This window comes from Podarcis cretensis (assembly GCF_951804945.1).
Source record: "Podarcis cretensis genome assembly, chromosome: 12".
In the NCBI taxonomy this organism is placed as follows: domain Eukaryota; kingdom Metazoa; phylum Chordata; class Lepidosauria; order Squamata; family Lacertidae; genus Podarcis; species Podarcis cretensis.
Window position 1 is genome coordinate 13404794 of NC_137181.1, and position 27001 is coordinate 13431794.

The window sequence follows — 27001 nt, forward strand, 5'->3', positions numbered from 1 at the left end:
GTGGTAGCAGTAGCAACTAGGCCACCATGTTCAATCTTGTCCCTCACAGACTCCCAAGCAGGGAGTAAGCACTGAAACTGGGAAGAAAGGCTCAAACCCTCAAATCTGTAAGCAACCTGGGGGGGGGGGGGTTATTTCATGTGTTTCACTAGAGTTGGATGTAAATACATGCTAGCTCCATCTCATCACCATTCCTATTTTTAGAACAGGGTTCTAAAACATACAAGAAACCTCCCTGCTGCAATTGCCCTTTGTCAGTCATTCCCACTGTTCCACATTGCAGGCAGTCACATTATAGAACCACCATCCTAATCCCTGAAGAGAGCTTTTCTCTCCCATAAAGTCAGTTCCTCACAAAATTGAAATAATATTATATTACTTGTACCCTACCCATCCGATGGGTTGCCCCAGCCACTCTGGGCGGCTTTCAGCAAAATATAAAAGAACTCACAAGGTTGAAGAATGGCTGTGTTTATACAGGATAGCCACTTGAAGGATAGTTAGCAGGAAGGTAACTTTTGTTTAAGGGACGTGGGTGGTGCTGTGGGTTAAACCACAGAGCCTAGAACTTGCCGATCAGAAGGTCGGTGGTTCGAATCCCCGTGATGGGGTGAGCTCCCGTTGCTTGGTCCCTGCTCCTGCCAACCTAGCAGTTCGAAAGCACATCAAAATGCAAGTAGATAAATAGGTACCGCTCAGGTGGGAAGGTAAATGGCGTTTCCGTGTGCTGCTCTGGTTCGCCAGAAGTGGCTTAGTCATGCTGGCCACATGACCTGTACGCCGGCTCCCTTGGCCAATAAAGCGAGATGAGCGCTGCAACTCCAGAGTCGGCCATGACTGGACCTAATGGTCAGGGGTCCCTTTACCTTTACCTTTTGTTTGTGGGTTCTATGGAGTCCCAAATGGGAAGAATAACAAGCTCACCAAGAGATGGGAATAGGAGGCAAGCAAGTAAAGAAACAATTGAGGCAGTTCTCAATAGCTTAGAAATGCTTTGTGTGAAGCCAGCAAGTTTTTTCATTTCATTTCTGGCAATACTTGCAAGATTTGACCATGTGCTCCTTGCCCAGGTGAGTGAGGCACAAGCCAAATACCCTCAAAAGAATTCTATTCCCTACACTCACCATGATGTGAGTATGACAACAGGCTAGAGACGGGGGCTAGAAAAGACAGCACCAGTATAAAGGCAATGAGGAAATGCTAGAACAGAATTCCAACTCACTTGGGGATAGAACCAGTGTCTTTCTGCTTAGTTCATTTGTGTATAGAGGTTCCTTCTTGAGTAGTCAGAAAGGAACTAAGTAGGAATACACTGGTTTTACCTCCTTATACTATATATAAAAAAGGTGTTGTACAGGAGTGAGGAGAGGAGCCAGTCTTCCAGAGCTTTCTACAAGATTCTGCTTGTGGTCAGCTTTCAAATCATGGGATGTATGTCTTCCCCTACCTGGATGTGCTTTCATCCATCCTCTATTTAAAATGTGTTCCTGGGCACATTAATGGTACACCCCAAACATTTGTAAAGGTGGTGTATCTTATTGTCCAGAAACTTCGCCCATACAAACAACTACATACATTGCTACCCACTCCCCATTTCTTCTGAAGAAAGTTCACAAGCTCCCTAAGAGGAGAACAGAAAATTCTCAGTGCAGAGGCAAAACATTTGTGAGATGTTCTCAATACCAGGCCGTACACAATGTCAAAGTGTTTTAAGTGAACAGAAGACAAGGTGCACCACTATGAAGCTTGAGCTGAATGAAACACCTCTGAACCAAGTAAGCTGTAGAAGAACATATTGTCAAATCCTTTAATTGACACTGTAAAACAGGCAACTGTGTAAAAGAGATTGGAGAAAGAGGTGAAGGTAAACGTCACATTACAATCTGTAAACAAAGTGTCCTAGTGAAGCCAACTTCTAAATAACCCCTCTATGTCTGCTTGACATTAGCTTAAAAAGCTAGAGAGTAAAGATGTGCTCAGACTTTGCGACAACAATTCTGTCACGCTGTGTTAACACAGTGTACCAGTGGAGGAGAAAGCCAAACAATGGCGCACTTAAGACACTTAACTTGCATACATTTTTGGTCTGATTTGATATACATCTAGCTCATACAAGAAAAGCATATTTGTGCTTTAGCCTCATAATGAGGCAGATGGTTTATGACTGAAGTAGAGGTTTTTGTACCTTAAAAAAAAGGTACAAAACACTTGACTACACGAGTCAAACCACTAGGAATACATTACTAGTATCCATCAAAGAAGTACTAATACCATCTACTTAAACACATTTAAGCCTTTATAACTTTAAGTATTTATGTGTAATTTTTATCACTATATTTGAAAGTAGAACTTCATCTGTAAAATAATTTTCAACTGAGGGATAAAATGACAATTTTAACAATTTCACATGGACAAAGTCAAGGAACAGGAGACCATCACATATATTTATAATGGGGGGAGGTGCTGAATCTGTCCCCCTTCTAGTGACTCTTATTTCCACATGCATCTCCAGGGTGGTGCATTGTGGATTTTTGTGTCAGTTTGGAAGTGGGAGGCAGCAATAGCCAGGTTATACTTCAATTTCACAGGGTGAGATGGCCTGTATTATTCTTGTATCACCAGGAAACTGATTTGCTGCAGTGGCACTGGTCACATTACTAGATAGGTCCCTCCTATTTTCCTGCCAAAGGCATTAAAACTTTACAGGGGGCAATTTAGACTTTGGCCTAATTTCATGCACGTGGCTGGGAAGGGGTGGGGAATGGAAGGGGAGGAAGCGGTCCTACCCATCACTTGCCTATTTAGCACCACAAATATTGTCCCAAATGTGGCCCTTGAGAGGGAAAGAAAGTACCCCACCCCTGATCGAGATGCACACCAGTACATAGGATAAGTTGCACACCTGATCCTAAGAAATTACAAGAATTGAGATGGAGCCTTCACTAATCAAATGACTTTTGGGGATGGGGGCAGGTTTCATACCATGTACCATTAATGCTAACCACCCTAGGATAACCAAAGGCAACATTCTCAGGGAAGCATTTCCTCTTGCACAGCTCCTGATTTGAATGGGGCTGTACAGTAGAGCACTTACAGGTGAACTAACCCAAGTTTATTAAGGTACTTACGGAAGATTCCTCATGCCATCTGCATTTATTGTCTTTGATGTTTAATTTGCAAATTTGTCTTAAGTCAACTCTCTACCTATGAAGAACATGGATTAAAATTCTCAATAATTGGTATGAACTTTGTCGAAAGCATGATAGCCACAGAATCACAAATACTTTCAAATTCAGTTGGATCCATCTATATGCTGACTGCAGTAGCTATGGTAATAAGCATACTGTTGGTGTACCTTTACTATACAGAATCCACTTTTTTTTCTGTAGGCATATTACTATTATGACATGAATGATTATGTTTCAGTGTGGTGTTGAGTGGAGGTGCCAAGCACACTAAAAATCCTAAAACCAATTACTACCATTTCAAATTGAGATACAAGATCTCAATATCGAAACTCTTGGGCCTGGTTCAGATAATCAAATGCTGTGAATGTGAATGGAAAAACAAGTCAGGAAGCAGAAGTTCATTGCAACTTCCCTTGCTTAACAGCTTCCAAACAAGCTTATCCACAAGTTGGCTGGTTTGTTCAGAAGCCATTAATTTCCCCATTTGCATGTGATGTGAAGTTATACTTAATTCATAACTACAGCTTCCTGGTTTCTTTTCCCACTTATGTGCAGGGTGCTGTATGTGGTGCACAGCACTTGTGCATATCCTGGCTTAATCTGATTACCCTAACAGTGTCACCGAGTGAGTCGAATTCTCTACATCTTCCACTGTGGCAAAAAGCCCCCAGTTTACAATTTATTCCAGTTCCCAGAAACAGTTTTATGAAAATAAGTTCTGTCCTGCATCTGTTCTATTTGTCATTTCCACTGACAATATTAGAAAAAATTCTATAATGTATTTACTATAAATGCTACCTTCCAAAATTTAATGCAAGATTAATTTTCATAAGAAATCATATGAAACTTAGAATAGTGTCTATTATCCAGGAACTCTACACTGATTTCAAACAGTGTAGAAAATGCTTGTGAGCCCCAATGAATCTAGTAACATTCTGAACTTTTTTAAAAAGCAGGATAATTTGCAGAATTATTTCAACATTGTACAACACATCAAAACCCAGTTTTGGACTTACTGAGATTAATATAATACTGATATTTTCAAAGTGAGGTAAAACATTAAAGTTGTGAAGATCCAGTTACTAACCTTATGGGATCTAACTTATAAAATGTGCTCATCTATGAATGGCCATGTCACTTCATCATCCAAGAACTACAAACCTTCAGCAAAGTTTCATAAAATGTCATGCTAGCCTTTACAATCTACCTACCTCTATTCACAGTATGTATGCTAACTTCCTTCAGATTCATATGTTACACACAAGATTTGCTAAAGTGTAACAATATCAATGAAAATTGCATGCCTTAATTGGAATCTATATTTTCATATTTAAAAAACGGGAGTTTATAATCTGCTACCTGATTACTCCATGTTTTTTAAAAAGATAGATCAACAAAGGAAATAATGAAAAAATGGTCTATTCTAATGAACTAGAATGCACTGCACACTTAACCCAGGGCATCTAGAGTGGGATAATTGTTTTAACACTTGTGGAAGTTGTGTGCTATTGTATCCTTTTCTCACTGCTTATGCATATAAGGCGACACATTACACAGAAGGGAATGAACAGAATTCTCTGTGCATTTAATGGAATTGTGTGATTGCCCTAAAATGCATGATTATGTACACAACAATCAGAGGTCTGTGAAATTACAATTTAGCACTGCAACCTAGGCTTTCGTTGTTGTGTCTCAGTAGAAGTTACCTTTAGTGATAACTGTAGGCCAGTTTGTTATTTAGAACCAGGAACTGCTGGTATCTTAAGACACAATGACAATGGAAGCTCATCAGACGGGCAATGAATGTACTGATCCTGAATCTTACCATATTCTCTATAAGTTGTCCATTTTCATAATGCAATTTTACTGAAAAAGCAGCAACTCTAGTAAAGGATTTGCCATTTTCAACTAGCAAGGCTCATCTCAGACACCCAGCCTAATTCTTCAGCAAAGGGTTTATGCTCGGGAGATTCTTGGCCTAATATGTTGATAGATCAATACGGAAGTGTATCCAAAGAGGAATGGAGTTTGCTTTTCCGCTTCCAGGTTTCAAGACAATTCTGCGCCAGCTGACACAGTAATTTAACATGGATCAATCTGAGCAAGAAGAGAGTACAGTCTGATACACCCAGCTTTCCTGGGTGCAATTTTTTTTGTTATCAACTTGGACCCAATATACAAACAAGAAAAAGCAATACAAAAACAAGTGCTATGAAGTGACAGGAATGTCATGAAGTCAAAAGGGCTCGGTTCCACCACCTGCTTTTCACAGTGTTTTCTGGTGCCCGTTTACAGATGGCTTTGCAGCCTCAGAGTCTCTTGCATTGTGTGAGAGGTGAAGCTTGTCTAAACCTGCAAAACATTTCAAAAGATAGTCCATTTAAATTTCTCTTTCACTTCTGACAAGTATAGGTGTTTTCAAAATCATACTAGTCTTCGTTCCAATACATAAATAAATTGAAGATTTTAGTCTCTGGAGACTTTATCTGAGAACATGAGAAACTAGACAGGATTATAAATGGCACAAGAACAGCATCTGTGCAACCTAACTGCCCCTTGCAACTGTCTAGTAGAACCTGCAAACACTGTAAAGTCATAATAGGAGGTATTTCCTCTCCCCAGGTCTAAATATTTGGTTGCTGATGGGAGAAGCAGAATGTCATGGCATCATTATACAAATTTAAATTCTATCAGTCATGACAGAGAGGGAGGGGAGCTGTATGTGAGCTTTCCATCACATCTCACTTTCACACAACAAATACTGAACATTCTACATGGCTTTGTCTATTGATTTCTAATGTGAAGTTGAATTCATACATCTGCAATTTCATTATTACTAAATTTCCAAGTAACAAAATAAGCCTCAAAAACTGTAGAACAATAAACTACATCATGCAGTTTGAAAAGCACAACAGAACATTCGTCTACTCAAAACATCTCTCTGTCCATGAGTCTCTGGTGGTCTTCTAATGTTGCAATTACTAATTTTCCACCTCAAAGCTTTCCAGCTTTTGCATCATTATCCAAAGCAAACCAATTGGCATGTCAAAACCTAATAAGAAATATCCTGTGCCCACTCTCAGTGTTGATGGATTTGATTGTGGCAACACATTCCTTAATTACATCTTATCTGAACTACTGTGATGTGCTGTTCACGACGCTGACTGAACAGTGAAAGTTCTACTGCTTCAGAATATTGCAGCCAGGTTATTGAACAAGGCAAACTGTAGGTGGCATGCAACTCCCATATTACAAGAGCTTCATTTGGTATCAGTCTGCTCCCAGGGAAAATCCAAAAGTACTGGCTGTTAAATCATTACAAGCCAGAGAACTACTTGGCTTTTGCAGATCATAACTAACATAATAATAATTTTATTATTTTTATAAATTATTATTATTATAACATTCTGATGGTAGATAAAGCTTTTATTCAAACAGGCTTTTGGCTTCATAAGCTGACTTGCTATGGACACTAAGTATGCAAAACAATTGGTTCAACTAGTTGTTTTTGTTTTTACTTTTGCTTCATTATAAGTACCCTTGAGCACCACTTGACAGAAAGATGGGATAAAATCAAACAAATAAATTGTTTTCTTAAAAGGAATAAACTAGATGAACTCAACACAGAACCACTCGCCACATATGTCTTTTTATACCACATGAAGGAAGCTGGAAACCCACACCAGGCAAATTACTCCCCCTATAACTCTAGAGGGATAGTTTAAATTCAAATTATGCACAATACGGCTATCAAAAGAAAGAGAACAAATGTTACCTAATGCTTTGAGAAGCTCCTCTCTAACTGCAGAGGTGAACTTTCTAACCAGACACAGGGTTGTCACAATGGCAAAGAGGATATTGTAGGATAGCACGATGTAGAAATTTCCTAACCAGTTAAACCTTCCAAAGTCTCCAAGGAGATCAAACCTGGTAATACCTGCAGGGGGAAGAGAATGTGACATAATTCAGAAAAGTGAATGAGTGTGATATCTAAGATTGAAAAATGACCGCCAAGTACTTTAATCGAAATAAATTTAAAAATTGTCCAGTAGCACCTTAGAGACCAACTAAGTTTGTTCTGGTATAAGCTTTTGTGTGCATGCACACTTCTTCAGATACACTGAAACAGAAGTCACCAGACCCTTCTATATAGTGGGAGGGTGGGGGTGGGGTTTTTCTCAGAAGGGTAGTAGGAGATGGGTGATTGGCTCAATGGGTATGATAAATCTGTTGACGACTGTTAATGACTGCAATTAGTCCTACAGGAAAAAGCAAGGGATAGGATTCAGATGACCAAAAATAGCTTTAGCATATGTAATGAGACAAGAATCCAGTATCTCTATTCAGACCAGGTCTCTCCATTAGTTTTCAGTTTAGTAATAAGTTGTAATTCAGCAACTTCTCTTTCAAGTCTATTTCTGAAATTCTTTTGTAATAAGACAGCTGCTTTGAGATCCTGCATTGAATTGTCCTGGAAGATTGAGGTGTTCTTCTAGTGGCTTCTCTGTCTTGTGATTCCTGATGTCAGATTTACCGTATTTTTCGCCCTATAGGACACACTTTTTCCCCTCCAAAAATGAAGGGGAAATGTGTGTGCATCCTATGGGGCGAATGCAGGCTTTCGCTGAAGACTGGAGAGCAAGAGGGGTTGGTGCGCACCGACCCCTCTCGCTCTCCAGGCTTCAGGAAGCTATCCCCCCAGCCCGGCAAGCTCCGAGAGTGATGGCGAAGCTGTGCGCAACTTCGCCATCACTCTCAGACCCGTTCCGGGGGCTGGGGTCGGGGGAAGCTCGGGCTTCCCTCGCCCCCAGCCCCGCAAGCTCCGTGAGCGATGGCGAGGTTGCGCAACCTCGCTTTCACTCCCGGACCCCCAGCCCTGAGGCTAAAAATGAAGCCAGGACAGCGAGCGGGATCCATCCCGCTCGCTGTCATGGCTTCTTTTCTCTGTAGGGCTTGGGGGGGGGGAATAATTCCCCCCCCCTTTATTCCCACCCCCCAAAAAAATAAGTGCATCCTATGGGCCGGTGCGCCCTATAGGGCGAAAAATATGGTATGTCCATTTATCCTTTGGTGTAGGGTTTGGCCTGTTTGTCCAATATAGAGAGCTGAAGGGCACTGCTGGCATTTGATAGCTTACACAATGTTAGAAGATGAGCAATTAAATAGGTCTGAGATGGTATTTTGATGTTGCTGGGTCCAGTGATGGTGTTGTCTGGGTGTATGTGGCAGCAAAGTTGGCATCTGGGTTTATTGCAGGCTCTGGTACCAGTGTCTATGTTAAGTCTGGTTGCTGTGTTATTGTGAGTGAGGAGTTAAGTTAAGATTCGATGGCTGTCTGTAGGCAATGAAAGGTCTTCCTCCCAGGGCTTGAGAAAGAGAACTGTCATTGTCTAGGAGAGGTTGTAAATCTCTGATGATGTGTTGAACTGTTTTAACTTGGGAGCTGTATGTGATTACTAGTGGTGTTCTGTTATCTTCTCTTTTGGGTCTGTCTTGCAACAAGTTCTCTCTGGGTATCAGTCTGGCTTTGTTGATCTGTTGTTTAACTTCATCAGGCGGATATTTTAGGCTCAAAATGGTTTGCTGTAGATCTCTTAGGTGAGAATCCCTGTCTGTAGAGTTGGAACAGATGCGGCAGTCATGTGGAGCCTGGCTATATACAATTGATTGTTTGGTATGGTATGTTTGGGATGGTAGCTGGAATTATGTAGATGTGTTTGTTGGTCAGTTGGTTTTCGGTACAAGGTGGTGTCTATGCACCCATCCTGTATTTTTATAGAAGTGTCCAGAAAATGTATTTCTTGCATAGATTGGTTCATTGTTATTGATGGTGGGGTGAAAGTCACTGAATATTCTAATACAGATAATTTTACTTTCCCATTTGCCATTCCCATCTATGACAAAGCTCTCCTCGTTTTATCACCCAGAAGCCTGCTTTACTCATACTATTCTGCAAAGCACCACATGACTCACTGTACCCTAATGCACTCCACTAATCCTCTTTGGACAGCTGTGTATATGCATTTCGTTAGTTGCGTTTTAACTGTTCATCTTTGCAGTTTTAGCCTTCCTTTTATCTCTATGGCAAACAATATAGGAATTTCATTTGTGTCCCTCAGCAGGGAACTAGGGAGTCTTGCCTTTAATTTGCTTTCTGTGTAGCAGCAATGACACATCCTCTTGTGTGCATGTGTGCACGCTCATTTTTTTCCTGATTATATTTTCTATAAGAAGGTCATCTTCATGCCAGTTGACCGTGAATATAAGGTTTCCCACCCCCCTAGAAAGCCTTAGCAGCAAAAGATTACAGACTTATTTTTACCACTCAATTTTTTTTAGGCTGAAACACCTAATGGCTGCAATTACTCACTTCATTATTTAAAGAAATGTGTACTAAAAGTTAAGAAAAATTGCTAAATTGATGAGACTTTCAAAAGCAGTTTGTGAAATAGCACAGGGGGCTTGTTCCATCAAAGGGAAAATATGCCTCTAGGCATGATCAAACATTTGAGAGTTCCTCAAGTAGCTCTTTCTAAGTTGTTGATGCTACTTTCCTTTGGTTTCCCTCGTTTTCTCTACTTATCTAGCAAGTGAGTATCATCAGTAGTTATGTGCTACACTGGCCTCCAAACTGCATGACTGCAATCTTGGACAAACCTGATGGTCTACATTCCATTTGACTTCAGGACTAGTTTTAGCACTGAAACTAGCTTGGTTGCCCTGACACCTGAAGGACACAGGGGTATGGCCTTGTTAATACTGCTAGACCTCTCAGCAGCTTTTGATACCCTCAATCAAGGGCTGGCTACTCAGCCTCAGAACTGGGGCACTTTGAATCAGTTGCTCCATTCCTATCACAGAGGCAGATTTCAGGTGCTGGTGGGAAACTACCACTGAGCTTTGTGAAATTTAGACTACAGCTGTGTTTTAGGCTTTTGTTGTCCTGTCCTTTTGCTGCTAATATTTATGCCTTGGTTTATTTTTAATCTTTGCTAGCCACACTTGGAGCACAATTTGCTTGAAATCAGGCCATAAAGTCTGTGCACACATCGACACACACAAATCCCAGGGTTTGTCGGTATAAGATTCTTACTGTCTATATTTCCTCCTTACACTACACAGAAGGCAAGGGTGTGCTACTAAGCAAATATATGTTGACTTTTCCCAGGGTCTTTCACTTAACTCTGTCCCTTTAGGGCCTACCACCCAAGCCACAGGCTTACAAGGAAACTTAGGCATTGCTGCTTGTGTTTCTGGAACCCCAGCAGCAATGCTCAAAGTATGGCGCTGACATGGGAAGAATGATCAGAGTCTGCACTGGCTTAAGAGCTCCAGCAAAGTATGTTCAGAAAGCTGTTTCATAAGATACTCAAGTTGTACCCAGATTTTCTTTCCTGAAAATATGACCATTTACTGATTCGATAGGCAATGGCAACAAACTACACACACCTCAATAAAGAGTTCTCTAAAAAACAGAAATAAAGACTTACCCAGTGTCCTTGACATAACTGGCAAAGCTGAACTGAGGACTAAGATCGAAACGCAGTTCCCAATTATCTGTTTGAACAAAAAAAGTATTTCAATGTGATTGATGAGCTCTAAGTCTACCATGTACGGCACTGAAAACACACCCCAGCTTCTTCTAATTTGATTTTAAAGTCTGCCCATCCCTAAGGTTAATGTTTCCTCTGCATTTCTCCAATATTGCTGTAAGCCAAGTGTTCCCAAACAACTCAAGTCTCCTCTAAAAATTCTTATATAGACCACAGGGATTTTTTATATTGGCATATACTGTATCATACAAACACAAAGAAAGCATACTAAGCCCCTATTTCTGCCACAGATGCTTTTTAACATAACAATGAATGTTATGTTGGCTTCCCAGATACAGAGATTCCAGCCTCTGTGCATCCAGAACGGCATTTGGTCTCTGTGTTGAAATGAGCAGCAGGTTGGACTTGCTGCTGTTTTTGGTCCCAAAGGAATCTTTGGGTTCTTTGCTGGTAAGAACCACTGCAGATCAAGAGATGAAACCGTAATGGGCATCCTTCTGTGAGGGAGGCACAGGGGGAAGGAGGGGGAAGCCCCACTGCACTAGAGGGAGTCCTTGCACTGGCTTCCATTTATGCAATGGGTGGTTGAATCTGACCCTCACACATTAATCATGGATTACATAAATATGTGATGAGCTCCACTGGATAAAGGTAGAGTGTATCAATCTAATAAAATAAAATGTGAAGCATTATATAGTATAGATGGGGACTGAACCTTACTGTTTCCTTTCTTCAGTTTCACAAAGGTATGAAAAAACAGCTGCCCTTAACCTCTGAGTACAGAACTGCTCTTTCACATTTCACAGTGCTTGTGCAAGACAAGTACCTCATATCAGTATTGTTCTTTAGTCATTTAGTCGTGTCCGACTCTTCGTGACCCCATGGACCACAGCATGCCAGGCACTCCTGTCTTCCACTGCCTTCCGCAGCTTGGCCAAATTCATGTTCGTAGCTTCGAAGACACTATCCAACCATCTCGTCCTCTGTCGTCCTCTTCTCCTAGTGCCCTCAATCTTTCCCAACATCAGGGTCTTTTCCAGGGAGTCTTCTCTTCTCATGAGGTGGCCAAAGTATTAGAGTCTCTGCTTCAGGATCTGTCCTTCCAGTGAGCACTCAGGGTTGATTTCCTTCAGAATGGATAGGTTTGATCTTCTTGCAGATATTTCTTCCGGCAATCTTAATTTCGGTTTGGGATTCATCCAGCCCAGCCTTTCACATGATGAATTCTGCATATAAGTTAAATAAACAGGGAGACAATATACAGCCTTGTTGTACTCCTTTCCCAATTTTGAACCAATCACTTGTTCCATATCCAGTTCTAACTATAGCTTCTTGTCCCACACAGAGATTTCTCAGGAGACAGATGAGGTAACCAGGCACTCCCATTTCTTTAAGAACTTGCCATAGTTCGCTGTGGTCGACACAGTTAAAGGCTTCTGCATAGTCAATGAAGCAGAAGTAGATGTCTTTCTTGAACTCTCTAGCTTTCTCCATAATCCAGTGCATTTTTGCAATTTGGTCTCTGGTTCCTCTGCCTCTTCTAAACCCAGCTTGCACTTCTGGGAGTTCTCGGTCCACATACTGCTTGAGCCTTCCTTGTAGAATTTTAAGCATAACCTTGCTAGCGTGTGAAATGAGTGCAATTGTGCGGTAGTTGGAGCATTCTTTGGCACTGCCCTTCTTTGGGATTGGGGTGTAGACTGATCTTCTCCAATCCTCTGGCCACTTCTGAGTTTTCCAAACTTGCTGGCATACTGAGTGTAGCACCTTAACAGCATCATCTTTTAAAATTTTAAATAGTTCAGCTGGAATACCATCACTTCCACTGGCCTTGTTATTAGCAGTGCTTTCTAAGGCCCATTTGACTTCACACTCCAGGATGTCTGGCTCAAGGTCAGCAACCACAGTGTCTGGGGTGTACGAGACATCCATATCTTTCTGGTATAATTCCTCTGTGTATTCTTGCCACCTCTTCTTGATGTCTTCTGCTTCTATTAGGTCCTTACCACTGTTGTCCTTAATTCTGGTAATCTTTGTACGAAATGTTCCTTTCATATCTCCAATTTTCTTGAACAGATCTCTAGTTTTTCCCATTCTATTGTTTTCCTCTATTTCTTTGCATTGCTCGTTTAAGAAGGCCCTCTTGTCTCTCCTTCCTATTTTTCAGAAATCTGCATTCAATTTCCTGTATCTTTCACTATTTCCCTCGCATTTTGCTTGCCTTCTCTCCCCCGTTATTTGTAAGGCCTCGTTGGACAGCCACTTTGCTTTCTTGTATTTCCTTTTCCTTGGGATGGTTTTCGTTGCTGCCTCCTGTATAATGTTACGAGCCTCCATCCATAGTTCTTCAGGCACTCTGTCCACCAAATCTAAATCCTTAAACCTGTTCCTCACTTCCACTGTGTATTGATAAGGGATTTGATTTAGATTGTATCTTACTGGCCCAGTGGTTTTTTCCTACTTTCTTCAGTTTAAACTTGAATTTGCTATAAGAAGCTGATGATCTGAGCCACAGTCAGCTCCAGGTCTTGTTTTTGCTGACTGTATAGAGCTTCTCCATCTTTGGCTGAGGAATATAATCAATCTGATTTCGATGCTGCCCATCTGGTGATGTCCATGTGTAGAGTCGTCTCTTGTGTTGTTGGAAAAGAGCGTTTGTGATGACCAGCTTGTTCTCTTGACAGAACTCTATTAGCCTTTGCCCTACTTCGTTTTGAACTCCAAGGCCAAACTTGCCATTTGTTCCTTTTATCTCTTGACTCCCTACTTTAGCATTCCAATCCCCTATAATGAGAAGAACATCCTTCTTTGGTGTCATTTCTAGAAGGTGTTGTAAGTCTTCATAGAACTGGTCAATTTCAGTTTCTTCAGCACCGGTAGTTGGTGTATAAACTTGGATTACTATGATGTTAAAAGGTCTGCCTTGGATTTGTATCAAGATCATTCTATCATTTTTGAGATTGCATCCCAGTACAGCTTTCACCACTCTTTTGTTGAATATGAGGGCCACTCCATTTCTTTTATGGGATTCTTGCCCGCAGTAGTAGATATGGTGGTCATCCGAACTGAATTTGCCCATTCCCGTACATTTTAGTTCACTGATGCTCAGGATGTCAATATTTATTCTTGCCATCTCATTTTTGACCACATCCAACTTACCAAGGTTCATGGTTCTTACATTCCAGGTTCCTACGCAATATTTTTCTTTACAGCATTGGACTTTCCTTTTGCTTCCAGGCATATCTGCAACTGAGCGACCTTTTGGCTTTGGCCCAGCCGCTTCATCAGCTCTGAATCTACTTGTACTTGTCCTTATATCGGTATAGCACTATTGTACTTATATCAGTATGGGACGCAGGTGGCGCTGTGGGTTAAAGCCTCAGCGCCTAGGGCTTGCCGATCGAAAGGTCGGCGGTTCGAATCCCTGCGGCGGGGTGCGCTCCCGCTGCTCGGTCCCAGCGCCTGCCAACCTAGCAGTTCGAAAGCACCTCCAGGTGCAAGTAGATAAATAGGGACCGCTTACCAGCGGGAAGGTAAACGGCGTTTCCGTGTGCGGCTCTGGCTCTGGCTCTGGCTCTGGCCAGAGCAGCGATATCACGCTGGCCACGTGACCCGGAAGTGTCTCCGGACAGCGCTGGCCCCTGGCCTCTTAAGTGAGATGGGCGCACAACCCCAGAGTCTGTCAAGACTGGCCCGTACGGGCAGGGGTACCTTTACCTTTACCTTTACTTTACTTATATCAGTATAGCACTATTATATTAAAACTTGCCACAACACAATATAAGTTTTCAAAATCTCTAGATATATGTAATTGGCCCACAAATCATTTTTCTAACCTGCTGTATGTGAAGGGGCTGAGCATATATAATGGGACTCCTCAACATTTTTAATCAAGGATCATCTATAGTTGTTTACTTTTCCACTTTCAAGAATTGCTTGCAAGATAAAAGCAAATATTTTCCCCCTCCTCCAATTCTTTGAATACAAAAAAGAAAGGAGAGAAGGAGAAAGGGGAGCTCAAAAATTCAGAAGTTAATGGACAGTAGGTTTTCAGTTTAAATAATTTTGATCTGTTTGTGGGAATTACTTTTTAATGTGTACACCATAGCACTAGTTCTTCTAAAGCCACTATAAAGTTCTGGAAAAGTCAAGGTAGCCTCAGAATAAAAAGTGTTTCTGAATAAAACTACTTCCGATTTAGTTATTCAATTTGAATTAATTTACCTGCATTACTTGTAGCAACCAAATTCTTTGCATTTCAAAGAAGCTCCTAAAGTACAGTTTGCACAAAGTTACTCATTAGCAATACAAGGGGGGGAGGGAACCCTTCAACAGATTTTCTATGGGTAGTTAACAAGCTTGGCCATTCCAGCACTTTACAAGTGAATGGACGCCATCCAAACTAAACAGGACAAGGCTTTTCCTTCCTTCCCCTCCCCCTCAAGACCATTCAGGGCCTGAAAAAATATTCTAGTCTGTTTACGCAACTTACAAACACTAATCACCATAAATGAGCCATTCAGAGCAATTACCATCTGTGGGAGTCAGGTTTGCCTTGGGTGGAAGAAATGGACAAGCAAGAGGAGGGAGACATCACCACCTCAGACTTTTTAACCTACCTTTGTCATCGTTGTGTCATCCTTTCTGGGAGTGAAATCTCCAAAAAAGCGTAAGCTATAGAAGCCAACAACCGAAGAGACCATTAGATAGCTGTGAGAATCAAGGAATAAAAGAACCACTAAAGAATGCCGGTTTCAGACTCCTAGAAGACTTAAGCACCACAAAGGGAAGGGGGGCAGAGAGAGAAAGAGAGAGAGAGAGAAATAACAACCACTTTTGAGTGCATGGGAATGGCCGGCCTGTCATTTTCTCTCTTCTAGGCAAGTGTCTTAGTAAATTAACAGCGTCACAGAAAATTAGACAGAATACTTGTTAACAGACAAGAACGCCTACTGAAAGAAAGGATACAAAATCAAAATGATCTCGAGTGCTGCTCCCACAAAACCAAATGTGGACAGAGAGGCATTTCCTATGCCAGGCCCCTGCAAGATTTAAGAAACAAAAGTATTACACAGAGGGCACTATTATTTTTCTGCCCATAAAATCTCAAGTGCATTGGACAGAAGTACAAAAAATGAAGAGTTATGAAGCATCATTTTCTGATAATCTTCTTACTAAGCTAATCCCTAGCCATTAATAATCACACACTATCAAGGCTGAAAACATGAGCCAGACATTTCAAAACGTAATTATTTTCCATCCAGATGAGTTATGTTAGAATGCCAGTGTGTACATTCAGAATATTGAAATGCACAAATAATTTGACGCAAATATAGGGAAACCAGGGGAATTGTAAAGCAGCTTGCCTTACTACCTACTGCAGTCTCAACAGTAAATGCAACTCTTTCTAAATCATGCTCCATGTGTAAATAGAGTAACACAGAAAAGTCACAACATAACTAAGATATATATAAAGAAGGGTGACTGTACACAACTGGAGCTTTGTTCAGTCTTGCTGCTGATGTGATCCCTGTTGCTTTAGATACATGCCACTTTAAACAGCTTTCCCCACCAGCGGTGGTGTTAATGGTGACATCTAACAGCTCTGTGCATTATTAACCTGTACACATATGCTGCTGCTTCCGACACTGATTATTGAGATTGTTCCTTTTATTCTATTTAGATATGTCCCACATGCCAAACAATGTGCGAAGCACACTTCACAATATGAAAACTTGAGGTTGTGTGGCTGCTATTAAACTCAAAGTCAGGGACAGAATTCATACTTCTGAACACAGGTCTCTTAGGGCTGCAATTCTATACCCATTTTCCTGAAGCCCACTGAATTCAATGGGACTTTTCCAAGTAGGCATGTATTAGATTGTGCTGTCAATGTGCCTTTTGCTGGTGTTAATATCACAAAAGAATAACACTTTACCCTTGACCCCTTTGGCATTGCAGTTTCATCAACCAGCAGGCAAAGAATATTGCAAGCAACCAAGAGGACAGAGATTGCCTTAAAAAGAAAAAGAAACATTAAGTCATGAAGGTTCAAAAATATTTGCTGTATTTCACACTGATTACCATTTCTGAGGAATCCCCCTCTGTACTGGAGAAGAAAACTTAGGGCAGTGGTTCCCACAGGGTGTGGCCTGCCACACTGGTGTGGCAGGAGAGGGTGGCAAGTGTGGCAGATTCAAGGACAATCAAAGAAACATTTAAACATTTCAGTGTAGTATAGTATCATATCACATCAATATAATTGTTTTATACTCTCTGGATGTCTTACAATCATATTATAAAGTAGTTGTGTTCTATGTTATAAATCAAGCACGAAAAGAAGTTGTTTCTTTTTGTTTTCCAATGTACTTCTTATCAATAAAAAAAATGGTGTGGCACAAGCAAATTTTTATTCTGGAAGTGTGGCCCAGGCCCAGAGAAAAAAGTTTGAGAACCACTGGCTTAGGGAGACAAAAACAGCTTCTTATTATTTTTGTTACTCAGCTCACACAGGTACATGAAAAAGATCACTGATCTCAAAAGGACAGGTGGGTTTTAAGCAATGGAAGGAAATTACAGCTTACAGTTTCAATTAGCAGCAGGATCATTACAGCTGGATACACAAGATTCCTCTCCCAAGCTGAAGCCTTTTTCCGTCGTTCTTTTAAGAGAAAAATAAGCAAACTTGCTATATTAAGGTGTTCAGAGACAAACATCTTTTCCTATTCTGAAAGTAGAAGTTCTCTAAGATATAGATCCACCACACTTAACTAAAAGAAGCCCAGATTAATATTGTAAGCAAGACTACTGTGCAATTCCAAGGACAACTTCCTAGCCTACCTCTGGTTTCAGGAGCAATTTGTAGGTCATTTATATTTCCCTGCCAGGCAATAAGTGGCACACACATTACTCTGCGTACTATTAAATTGTCCCTAACCACGACCAGGCAAAGCAGTGGAAGGATTTATTTTGGGGATATCAACCACCTACCCATCTTTCTGGAATGTTTTCCCCAACAATCTGGCTTCACATATGAGGAAGCACTTGGAACATTCAAACATTTGGCTCCCAGTATGGAGTCTGCAGTGGTACCCTTTTCACTACAGATTACATCACATGCAAAAAGCTTATCAAAAAGAGCTAACATCCCATTGACAGAAGAATGTATATGTAATTTATTTCCTCTTTTAATATAATTTTCCAAAAGCGTAGTCAACCCATGGAATTTGTTACAAGGTGTGGCAATTCTCACCAACTCTTTAAAAAGTGATTAGAGGAATACATGGGAGGATAAGGCTTATGATGGCTCCAGGACCAGAAACAGAATGCATCTGAAGACCAGCTGGTAAGTACAGCAGCAGGAAAGGGCTACTGCACTCATGACCCATTTGTGGGCTTCCCACAGGCATCTATGGGAATTGGGGTGCTGGTCTACACAGGTCTTTGGTCTAATCCAGTAGGGCTCTTATTTCCTTATCTTGTGTGACTATATCCATCCATCAGATGGGATACTTAATTTTTAAAAACAACTAAAAGCTATTAAGTGCATATTTACTGAGTCCCATCAGGGAAAAAGACAGGGCATAAATAAATCAAAACCCATTTACAGGACTGCAGGGTTTCCCGCCATGAAGTGTGATGTTAACAAAACCTATTGACACAAGAGATCGTCTTGGTAATAACACCTGATATGATAAGCACACACATTTCTAACACCACCCAGAAACAGTTTTAAACTGAACTAACACACACAGGGAACCACAGAAGAGGCCCGATGTAATTACCCAATTTTGTCTTCATACTCTTCACATTACTTAGTTCCTGCTTCAGCTGCTTTGTGTTGTACTCCACTGGTGAAGACATCCCTGTTCAAGAAGAAAGACATGGCCATTTGGTTAGGACTACTAAAACAAACCTGGCTGGATTATAACGGTGCAATAGAAGCAACTGCGCCAGGGCCCAGGCCAATAGGGGCCCAAGACTATGAGCTGAAGCTCCTAGCCCTTCAAGTAGGAAAGTTATGAAGCAAAATGTGCAAGCAACCTTCTAAATGATTTCAGTGAGAACACTCACACCAGCTGCTGCCAGCGATGTTTTTAGCCAATGAGTTAAATCAGAACTGTGACTGATGAGTTGTCTGAATCCTACACTATTGGAATTCCTGGGATCCTAAAGAGTCGTTATTTTCCTTCCTCTTTCCTGCTTTTTTCTTCTTTTCTAGCCCTTGGCATTTCCATTGCCCTTCCTTTCTTTGCAGAAACCAGGATGCACCTTTCCTGCAGTGGACCATCTGCAAAAATATAAACTGTCCTCTGCTTCCACATGGGAAAAGGCAAACACCTCTTTAACCATTTTACATCAGGACCAGAACCATAGATCACAGGTGGAGCATAATGTTTGTATGCATGGAGTCCCAGGTTCAACCTCTGACATCACCAGTAATGAGGATAACAGCACAGCTAGGAAAGTCCTCAAAGAGCAGCTGCCCCTTGGAGCAGAGTGAGCTAAATAATGGGCTACCCTGTATAAAGGAAGCTTTATTTGTCAATACAGGTGTTTGGATGCTCACCAAATCTCGCTGCATCTGCAGTAATTTTCACATCAGTGTTAATGGGAAATACATCAAATCTTTAATATTTACACTGACGCATAAATGACAGGTCTTACAACTTCCTCCGAGATGATAACAAGGCAACACTAATCCCAATATTTTGCCAAAGAGCAAGGCAACATTTTAGAGCAATCACATCAGAACTCTGAAAGACAGCACAAATTATTCAAAGCACTACAGCCTCTCAACTTCATTTCAAACAAGCACAAAAGTTTAATGTCTGCATTGTCTAGCCAATAAATCAAACTGGTAGACAGAACATGTCCAGACTAGTCATGAAAAATTAGAAGGGATTCTCCAAGAAAACCACAAAGCAGCTCATTTAAGGTCAATTTAACAGTATTATTTTGTTTTTCTTCCAGCCCCAACATAATATTTCAGTACCTCAAAGGAAATTGTAGGAGTATCTATTTGCATTCCCTGTAGGTGATTGGCAGTTCAACACCAATTAGTTCAAAATTACACTGTTACTAGTACGCAATAAAAACAACACCTTTCATCTTTCTTACATAGGTCAGAATACCTTCAGAGCCAATAACTTTGATCAAATAAGCATTTTTGATCCTGCCCCACCCGTCTCCTTGGATTCAGGAAAACTAATAGCTAAAGGCAACTTTTCCCTTTTAATATAAAGAAAGTCCTAGCTTTATTCTTTTGGTGTAGGAATGATGTGGGTATTGAAATACAATATGCTAGAAACACTGCTGCCAACCCAGTCTCTTTCGCAACAAGAAAGTTAAGGCAGATCAGCCATTGCAGGGATGATTTCCTCACCACCAAAAAAAAAGCATATGGGGAAAATAAAGTTATATAAAATTCACATTTTATAAATTATAAGTGTTTTTAATGACTGGCATGATCTTAAAATGGCATTTTTAAAAGACACAAGATTAATAATAATTTAAGTTTTTTCAGTTTGATTCCTAGAAGCATTCTGCTAAGCCAGAACCAAAGTAAAAATATTGCTGATTCTGATCCAGAATAAGCTGGTAAAGCTTATCATTTCTGTAGAAATGGCAAAATACTGCCTCTTTATACAACCAGATACAAGACGAACCACCATACGTATCAAACATACCTACCATTTAGCCTCCTCATGATAGCTTCTTCTTCTAAGGTGATGATATATATCTGTTCATCCAAGTCTTCAAGGATCTAAGTCAGAAATTTAGACGCTAGATAAATATGCATTACAGGTAGTCCATATACAATTCACCATGTGCAAAACCTAGAGGGAATAGGAGCCTAGGTATGAGGACAACCTATGCTGCTGGGCCAAGTGTGAACTGGCCCTCAGCTGACCAAAATGGCAACGTTTATTTTTAAAACAATGCTTCTGGCATTCTCCTAGGTTTTTCTCTTGGTTCCCAAACACAGTGGATAATTTTAAATTTGTGCATATAGAATTGATCCTATGTGATGAGCAAAATTCTTCACGTTGTCTACATATGGGGAAGGTTTGTTAAAAAATGTTCAGTTGACGACACAGGTCAAGACCACAATTCTGAAAATACGCAAGTACAGATTTATTTATATGTAGGACCCAGGTTACAACATAAAAGCATTTTCTATAACAAATACTATGAAACAAAAACTTTCAAGTTTGTTCAGACCTAATATTTTTTCTAGAAAAGTATTCCAGTTTAAGTCACCTGGCCTGAGATAGCTCAGTCAGTAGCGCATGAGAATCTTAATCTCTGGGTTGTGGCTTCGAGCCCCATATTGAGCAAAGGATCCCTGCATTGTAGAGGGTTGGACTGGATGACCCTCAAGGTCCCTTCCAATTCTATGATTCTATGAGTCTAACAGAACTTGGTCAAACACAGACTGTTTAGGTAAAGCTACTTTCTAGTTTGGGATTCAGGTCCCAAGCATCATATTTTCGGGCCCATTACAAACATGTTAACATGTGCCTTCTCCACACACTTGCCATGATCCCATACATACAACTTCATGTTATCATAAAATAATTTTTTCTAATTCTGAAATTAAATTGTATACATTTCTGAAATTGCACCATGGTGCACACTGAGGTTTCTCTGCCATGCCCCCAAACACTCCTCATTTCTGCTATTTTGTTAGAACACAAATTCCAGCCTGAATGAAAGTTCTACAAAGCTTGCTGACTATTTTGTAAAGAAAATGGTCCTAACAAAGGGAATAATGTTTTGCTTCTTTATCATATTGTACCAACACAACAGCAAACGTTTTACGAATAAATCAATTCATTTCACAGCTTTATCTTTCTGCACTTTTTCTTTGCAAAATCATGGATTGTTTTCCAAAAAAATCAATTTCTCATTAGATCCCTTGACCGACAAAATAGCCAGGTGCCATAACTGCAGTTTTTGATGAGTGCAAGCTTGCTTACACTTATTTCAGTGTCTGACAGAGAACCTAGCAGTGTGCAAAAAGTATGGAGGGCTATACACACTTCACTGAAAACTAACTGCAGTTCTTTGTTGTAAATATCCTTTAGTAAGGTAAGTGATAGAGACGCGGGTGGCACTGTGGGTTAAACCACAGAGCCTAGGGCTTGCTGATCAGAAGGTCGGCGGTTCAAATCCCCGCAACGGGGTGAGCTCCCGTTGCTCGGTCCCTGCTCCTGCCAACCTAGCAGTTCGAAAGCACGTCAAAGTGCAAGTAGATAAATAGGTACCGCTCCGGCAGAAAGGTAAACGGCGTTTCCGTGCGCTGCTCTGGTTCGCCAGAAGCGGCTTAGTCATGCTGGCCACATGACCCAGAAGCTGTATGCCGGCTCCCTCAGCCAATAAAGCGAGATGAGCGCCGCAACCCCAGAGTCGGCCACGACTGGACCTAATGGTCAGGGGTCCCTTTACCTTTAAGGTAAGTAATGATACTTCACACTCTTTTCCAAGTGGACTTGGAATATTTATTTTCAGGTGGAAATGTCTCTGAAATATCTGTAGGATATGTGTGAAACAGACATTTAGAAGTTTCCTCCAGTTTATCGAGGCGTAGTTAGGTATTTTATGACTGAAGAAAATATAGAACATATGGGTTAATTTGATTACAATTTAGCCTCATTATCCCCTCATGGTAATGGGGTTACAGCCTGGCCAGACCCTGTTCCTACTTGATCTCAACCCACCCACCCCCATGCTTGGGACCTGTTTGGATTTGCTTATTGCATCAAAGCAGGCAACACCTACCGTTGGCTTCACAAGCAACTGACCCATCACTGTAAACATTCGTGAAAGTCCCACTGGTGTGCATACTGTGGAGGAAAATGCAAGATAACACAGTTCTAGTCTCCATTAAACAGAATCTGAAAGAATTAATATAGGGAACGGGCAATTGTAGTTAGCAAGAGAAGCTCCATTCTGCCTAATAGTTTTGTAATTTGTTGCCATGCAGCATAGGCGTTGACTGTTTTCAAGTAAGTCAGAAACTCTAGTAGGGGTATGGAGTTAATTATGGCCAAATCCATTTCCTTTTTCCATTTTATTATTCTGTCTTGCTCTCATATCACTGAAATTTAAAACTGAGAATGATTCAAAAATGAGTTGTTTTGTCCAATTTATGAGAAACTACCTCCACCCTGTTACTGGTCAATATTCTGTCACCAGTAATGAATTTCCTGGGAGCATCTTGTAGAAATTTTATCATTCAAGTAAAAAGTTAAATTAGATACAGTTTGTAAGCTTGTATTTCTATGCTACAAGTTGCCCAGACAACAATGTCACTGAGTGACTACATAAATATACTTAGCAGATAAGTAAATAAATATCCCTCCCCTTTTAACAAATGCATCTGCACTCTGAGCATATACTGGGATAGAAACAGAGCTCAGCGGCAGAGCATATGCTTTGCCATGCAGAAGGCCTTGCTTCAAACCCCAGCATCTCCAGCTAAAAGTATATCAGGTAGCATAACATCATAAGAGGAGGCTGCTGAATCAGACCAATGGCCCATGTAGTCCAGTAGCCTGTTCTTACAGTGGTCAAGATGCCTACTGGAAACCTGCAAGGAGGACCTGAGTACCATCCGTGGAGGCAGAGCACAGCCTCTGTCATGGCTAAAAGCCACTGAGGGACGTCTCTTCTATGAATCTATCTAACCCCCTTTTAAAGACATATGGTGTGAAAGATCACTGTCTGAGACCTGAAAAGCTGTTGCCAGTCAAGAAGAAGAAGAAGAAGAAGAGGAGGAGGAGGAGGAGGAGGAGGAGGAGGAGGAGGAGGAGGAGTTTGGATTTGATATCCCACTTTATCACTACCCGAAGATGTCTCAAAGCGGCTAACAATCTCCTTTTCCCTTCCTCCCCCACAACAAACACTCTGTGAGGTGAGTGGGGCTGAGAGACTTCAGAGAAGTGTGACTGGCCCAAGGTCTCCCAGCAGCTGCATGTGGAGGAGCGGAGATGCGAACCCGGTTCCCCAGATTACGAGTCCACTGCTCTTAACCACTACACCACACTGGCTCAGAGTGGACCATTCTGAGCTTGGTGAAGTTTGACCTGGCATAAGACAGGCTCCTCTGTTTCTGTATATCTCATTGGGGGCACCCAAGCTGCTGTACGCAGCTTTGTCCTGAGATGTTTATTTGTTGCTCATGTTCAGGCAACTGGCAAGCATGCTGTCTCCTCTTGTTCATACACTGCAGACTACAACTGTAACTTTTCATGACACCTTGCTAGCTCTCAAATATGCGGTCTCCAATTTCCCTTCTGTAAAATGGACAAAACTCAAAACAGAGGTATATAAGAACCAAGTCTTTACATTTTTGTTACATATGAAAAGTAGCTGTTATGAATGCCAAGATATGGTTTTTCCAACACTGAAGTTTTCACAACTAGTGAGCGCATTTATAAAGAAATGTTGTTAATATTAATCTAACAAAAACCAATAGCCAGGGGTGAAAGGATAAAGGTGTTGATACTAAAACGTCAAAAATAATTACATATGCATTACTTCTTCTTCTGGTATATACTGCAAGACTTACGTAGAAGTAATAAACATCCCATCAGTGATATACAGGAATATAAATAAGGGAGGTAGAATTCCCAAAGATCTGAAAATAAAAAAGGTAAAATGGATTCAGCTTGTACACTATTTTGTCTCATTTGGGCAAAAACATGGGGAAAAGTATGCCGATCACCGTGCAATCATTCTGCTGCTGTCTTAGTAAACAATTACACTACCATGCTTACAAACTTTTGGACCACAAACATTTACTTTAACACTTTAACAGTGGCTGACCGAAAACATGGACAGATCTATCCTATGAATACATATATTTGTCAAGTTGCTTTAACCTCAATTAAGACTCTTGCTGAGCAGAGAAATGCAACTCCCCATACCTTCTGTTCGCCGCAGTGGCTAGAACCTAGAACTGCAAGTTATTCATATCAATGTTTTGAAAACAACAGAATATGTTATAAAGATGTCCGTACCATACAAAGACTCCATACTCGCAGCATCATTGTCTATGAGAGCTGAAGCCACCCAAACAATTCCAAGGATAAGCAGTGCAAGAAGAATGAGCATAACAAGGGTTTCCAAAATGCGTGCTTTGATCCCCTGTAATAAAAAAATAACTTGCATTTAAAACACGCACAAATATATATTGAACCACACACAGCTGATCACCATATATTTCCTTCCATAAGCGACTTTTGAGAGCCTAAACTAGACTTTCTTCTTCTAATGCCACAGACAACAGTTTACAGTTACTAACTGGCATCAGAGTTTTTAACCATTTTATTCCATAAATCTTAGTATTTTCACAGGAGCATTTTCAAATGACAAATTGCTTTTATTAAGTCCCTCAGCTGAGAAAGGATATTGGTCAAATGTTATCTACAGTTCCAGTCAAGAGAATGGAAAGCCAAGTACGGTATGTAATCCAGCCGGCATTAGTTTGCTCAAGTACAATGTGCCAATCCAAATACAGTCTTCCATCATAATGGTTTCTGCTCTGTTCCTTGCAATGTGAACACCCTCAAGAGCACAGCACAGCACTACACACACTTGAGATGCAATACCAGTTCCTTCGCATGTAGGTTATTGGAGATGGCTGGGTTTGATATAAACATGGCCCAACACAGTTTCTCCTGGGCCAGACACCAAGATCCTCACTTTAAAGTTCCAGCAGTGCAGAGGGCCACTTTCAATTCAGCAAGAGAAGGTAGCAAGTTTTAAAAGCTTAGCTTCTTCTTCATAAAAGCACTTCAAAGATCCTTCTATACTTCCAAATCCAATTTCCCTATGTCTATTGCATTTCTTTTCACGATTACAGCCATCCTGCAGAGGCGCATAAAGGACCTGATAATTAATTCTTCTAAAAAGCAGAATATGCCTGTAAAGTAACTTTTCAGCTCATGTATGAATGGCAGCTGAATTTACAGTCTTGAAGCAATGAGAGACTAGGAAGCCACAAAGCATAATTACTAAGAAAGAAGCCCTCTCTCCTCCCCTAATAAATCTGTATTAAAGAGGATTACTATTATGTCAATTGAAACACATTAAGACATGCCTCAATAAGTGTGTTTACAACTTATACCTAGAGGGTAGTTTCTCTCCATTCTCTCCATGTTTTCTGATGACAGTTCCCTGTTGACTCTGGATCAAACTTTGGACTTAAAATTTTCAGATTTTGTACTTTTGGAAAATTCCAGGAATAAGTAAAAGCGGAAAGCACACCAGGCTACCACACACATACAATTATATGGATTGGCTAACAAATATTAAGTATTATTGACTCAGAATCAAATATCAAGTCTTGTCAAGACAGTGTGTATTAGACTACAGATAAAATTTCTTTTAATTGTGAGAAAAGCGTGACTTGTTAGGTTGTTATACTAGATTTGGAACTTTCTGCAGTCATGCTTGAGGCTTACATTAATATACATTTGTAGCTAGTGTCCTCATTAAATTAGTGAAAATCACAGAAGCTGCCTTTGTTGTTACAATTATTCACTATTGGGACATGAGAGTCAAGAAACTTGAATAAGCGTTAGCAGACCTAAATGGAAGGGGAGCAACACAATTTTTGAATATACTCAGGCTAAAAGATGCATGGATGGATGACATACAGAAGCCTCAGACTGTCTAACAAAAATTGTTGTCTCTCATTCATTAAAAATGAATGAACTTGGTAGGCTGGTGGAAAACTACACATCCTACAATGCTTGCCCCAAAGTGCTCTCGATCAGCAGTAATATATACATATATTAAAGGAAGCAAAACATCAAATAAGAATACTAGACTAAGGGTCATTTTAAAATAATATATTTGCATACATATTTATTTTAAAATATTTTGGTACCACCTTTCATGTCAAGTACTGAAGTGGTGTAGTAGAACAATATTAAAATTTTAAAATACAGCGAGAAAATGCAAATAAAAACTAGGAAAGATATATTATGACAAGCATTAGCAAAGGTCGGGGAACACAACTGTGTTTTTTAAACACCATAGGGTTGCACTGGAAAACAGGGAGAACAAGCTCCTTCTGGTATCCTGGCCACAAACTGTTTAAGGCTTTATAGCTCAATACCAAAACCTTAAACCTTATTAGGTGACAAAATTCAAACTGATTATTAAGGTCAATTAAAATTTTCAAAGATCCTAAACTTAAGCTGTCTATTTCAACTGAATCAGCATTGCAGGAGTTCAAGTACACTA

The 27001-nt window shown here is 40.5% G+C and overlaps 1 protein-coding gene and 1 long non-coding RNA gene across 2 annotated transcripts in view; both read right to left on the reverse strand.

The window, feature by feature from the left end:
• Window positions 1–332: 332 nt before the first annotated feature.
• LOC307199319 lies at window positions 333–1262 on the reverse strand. Its single transcript, XR_013831864.1, has 2 exons — window positions 873–1262; window positions 333–515 (listed from the first exon to the last, which is right to left on the reverse strand). It is a non-coding gene; the product is annotated as an uncharacterized lncRNA (long non-coding RNA).
• Window positions 1263–1781: 519 nt separating this feature from the next.
• Window positions 1782–27001, reverse strand: part of LMBR1 (limb development membrane protein 1) — a 61366-nt gene continuing 36146 nt past the window's right edge. The window contains exons 6-17 of the mRNA XM_079946927.1: window positions 24769–24895; window positions 24318–24386; window positions 22526–22590; window positions 20435–20507; window positions 18526–18606; window positions 17326–17402; window positions 16680–16757; window positions 15710–15783; window positions 15361–15451; window positions 10679–10745; window positions 6964–7125; window positions 1782–5540 (exon numbers count right to left, since the gene is read on the reverse strand). Of these exons, the coding sequence (XP_079803053.1) occupies window positions 5455–5540; window positions 6964–7125; window positions 10679–10745; window positions 15361–15451; window positions 15710–15783; window positions 16680–16757; window positions 17326–17402; window positions 18526–18606; window positions 20435–20507; window positions 22526–22590; window positions 24318–24386; window positions 24769–24895 (1050 nt within the window). The 3' untranslated portion in view covers window positions 1782–5454. The remainder of the gene's footprint in view (window positions 5541–6963; window positions 7126–10678; window positions 10746–15360; window positions 15452–15709; window positions 15784–16679; window positions 16758–17325; window positions 17403–18525; window positions 18607–20434; window positions 20508–22525; window positions 22591–24317; window positions 24387–24768; window positions 24896–27001) is intronic.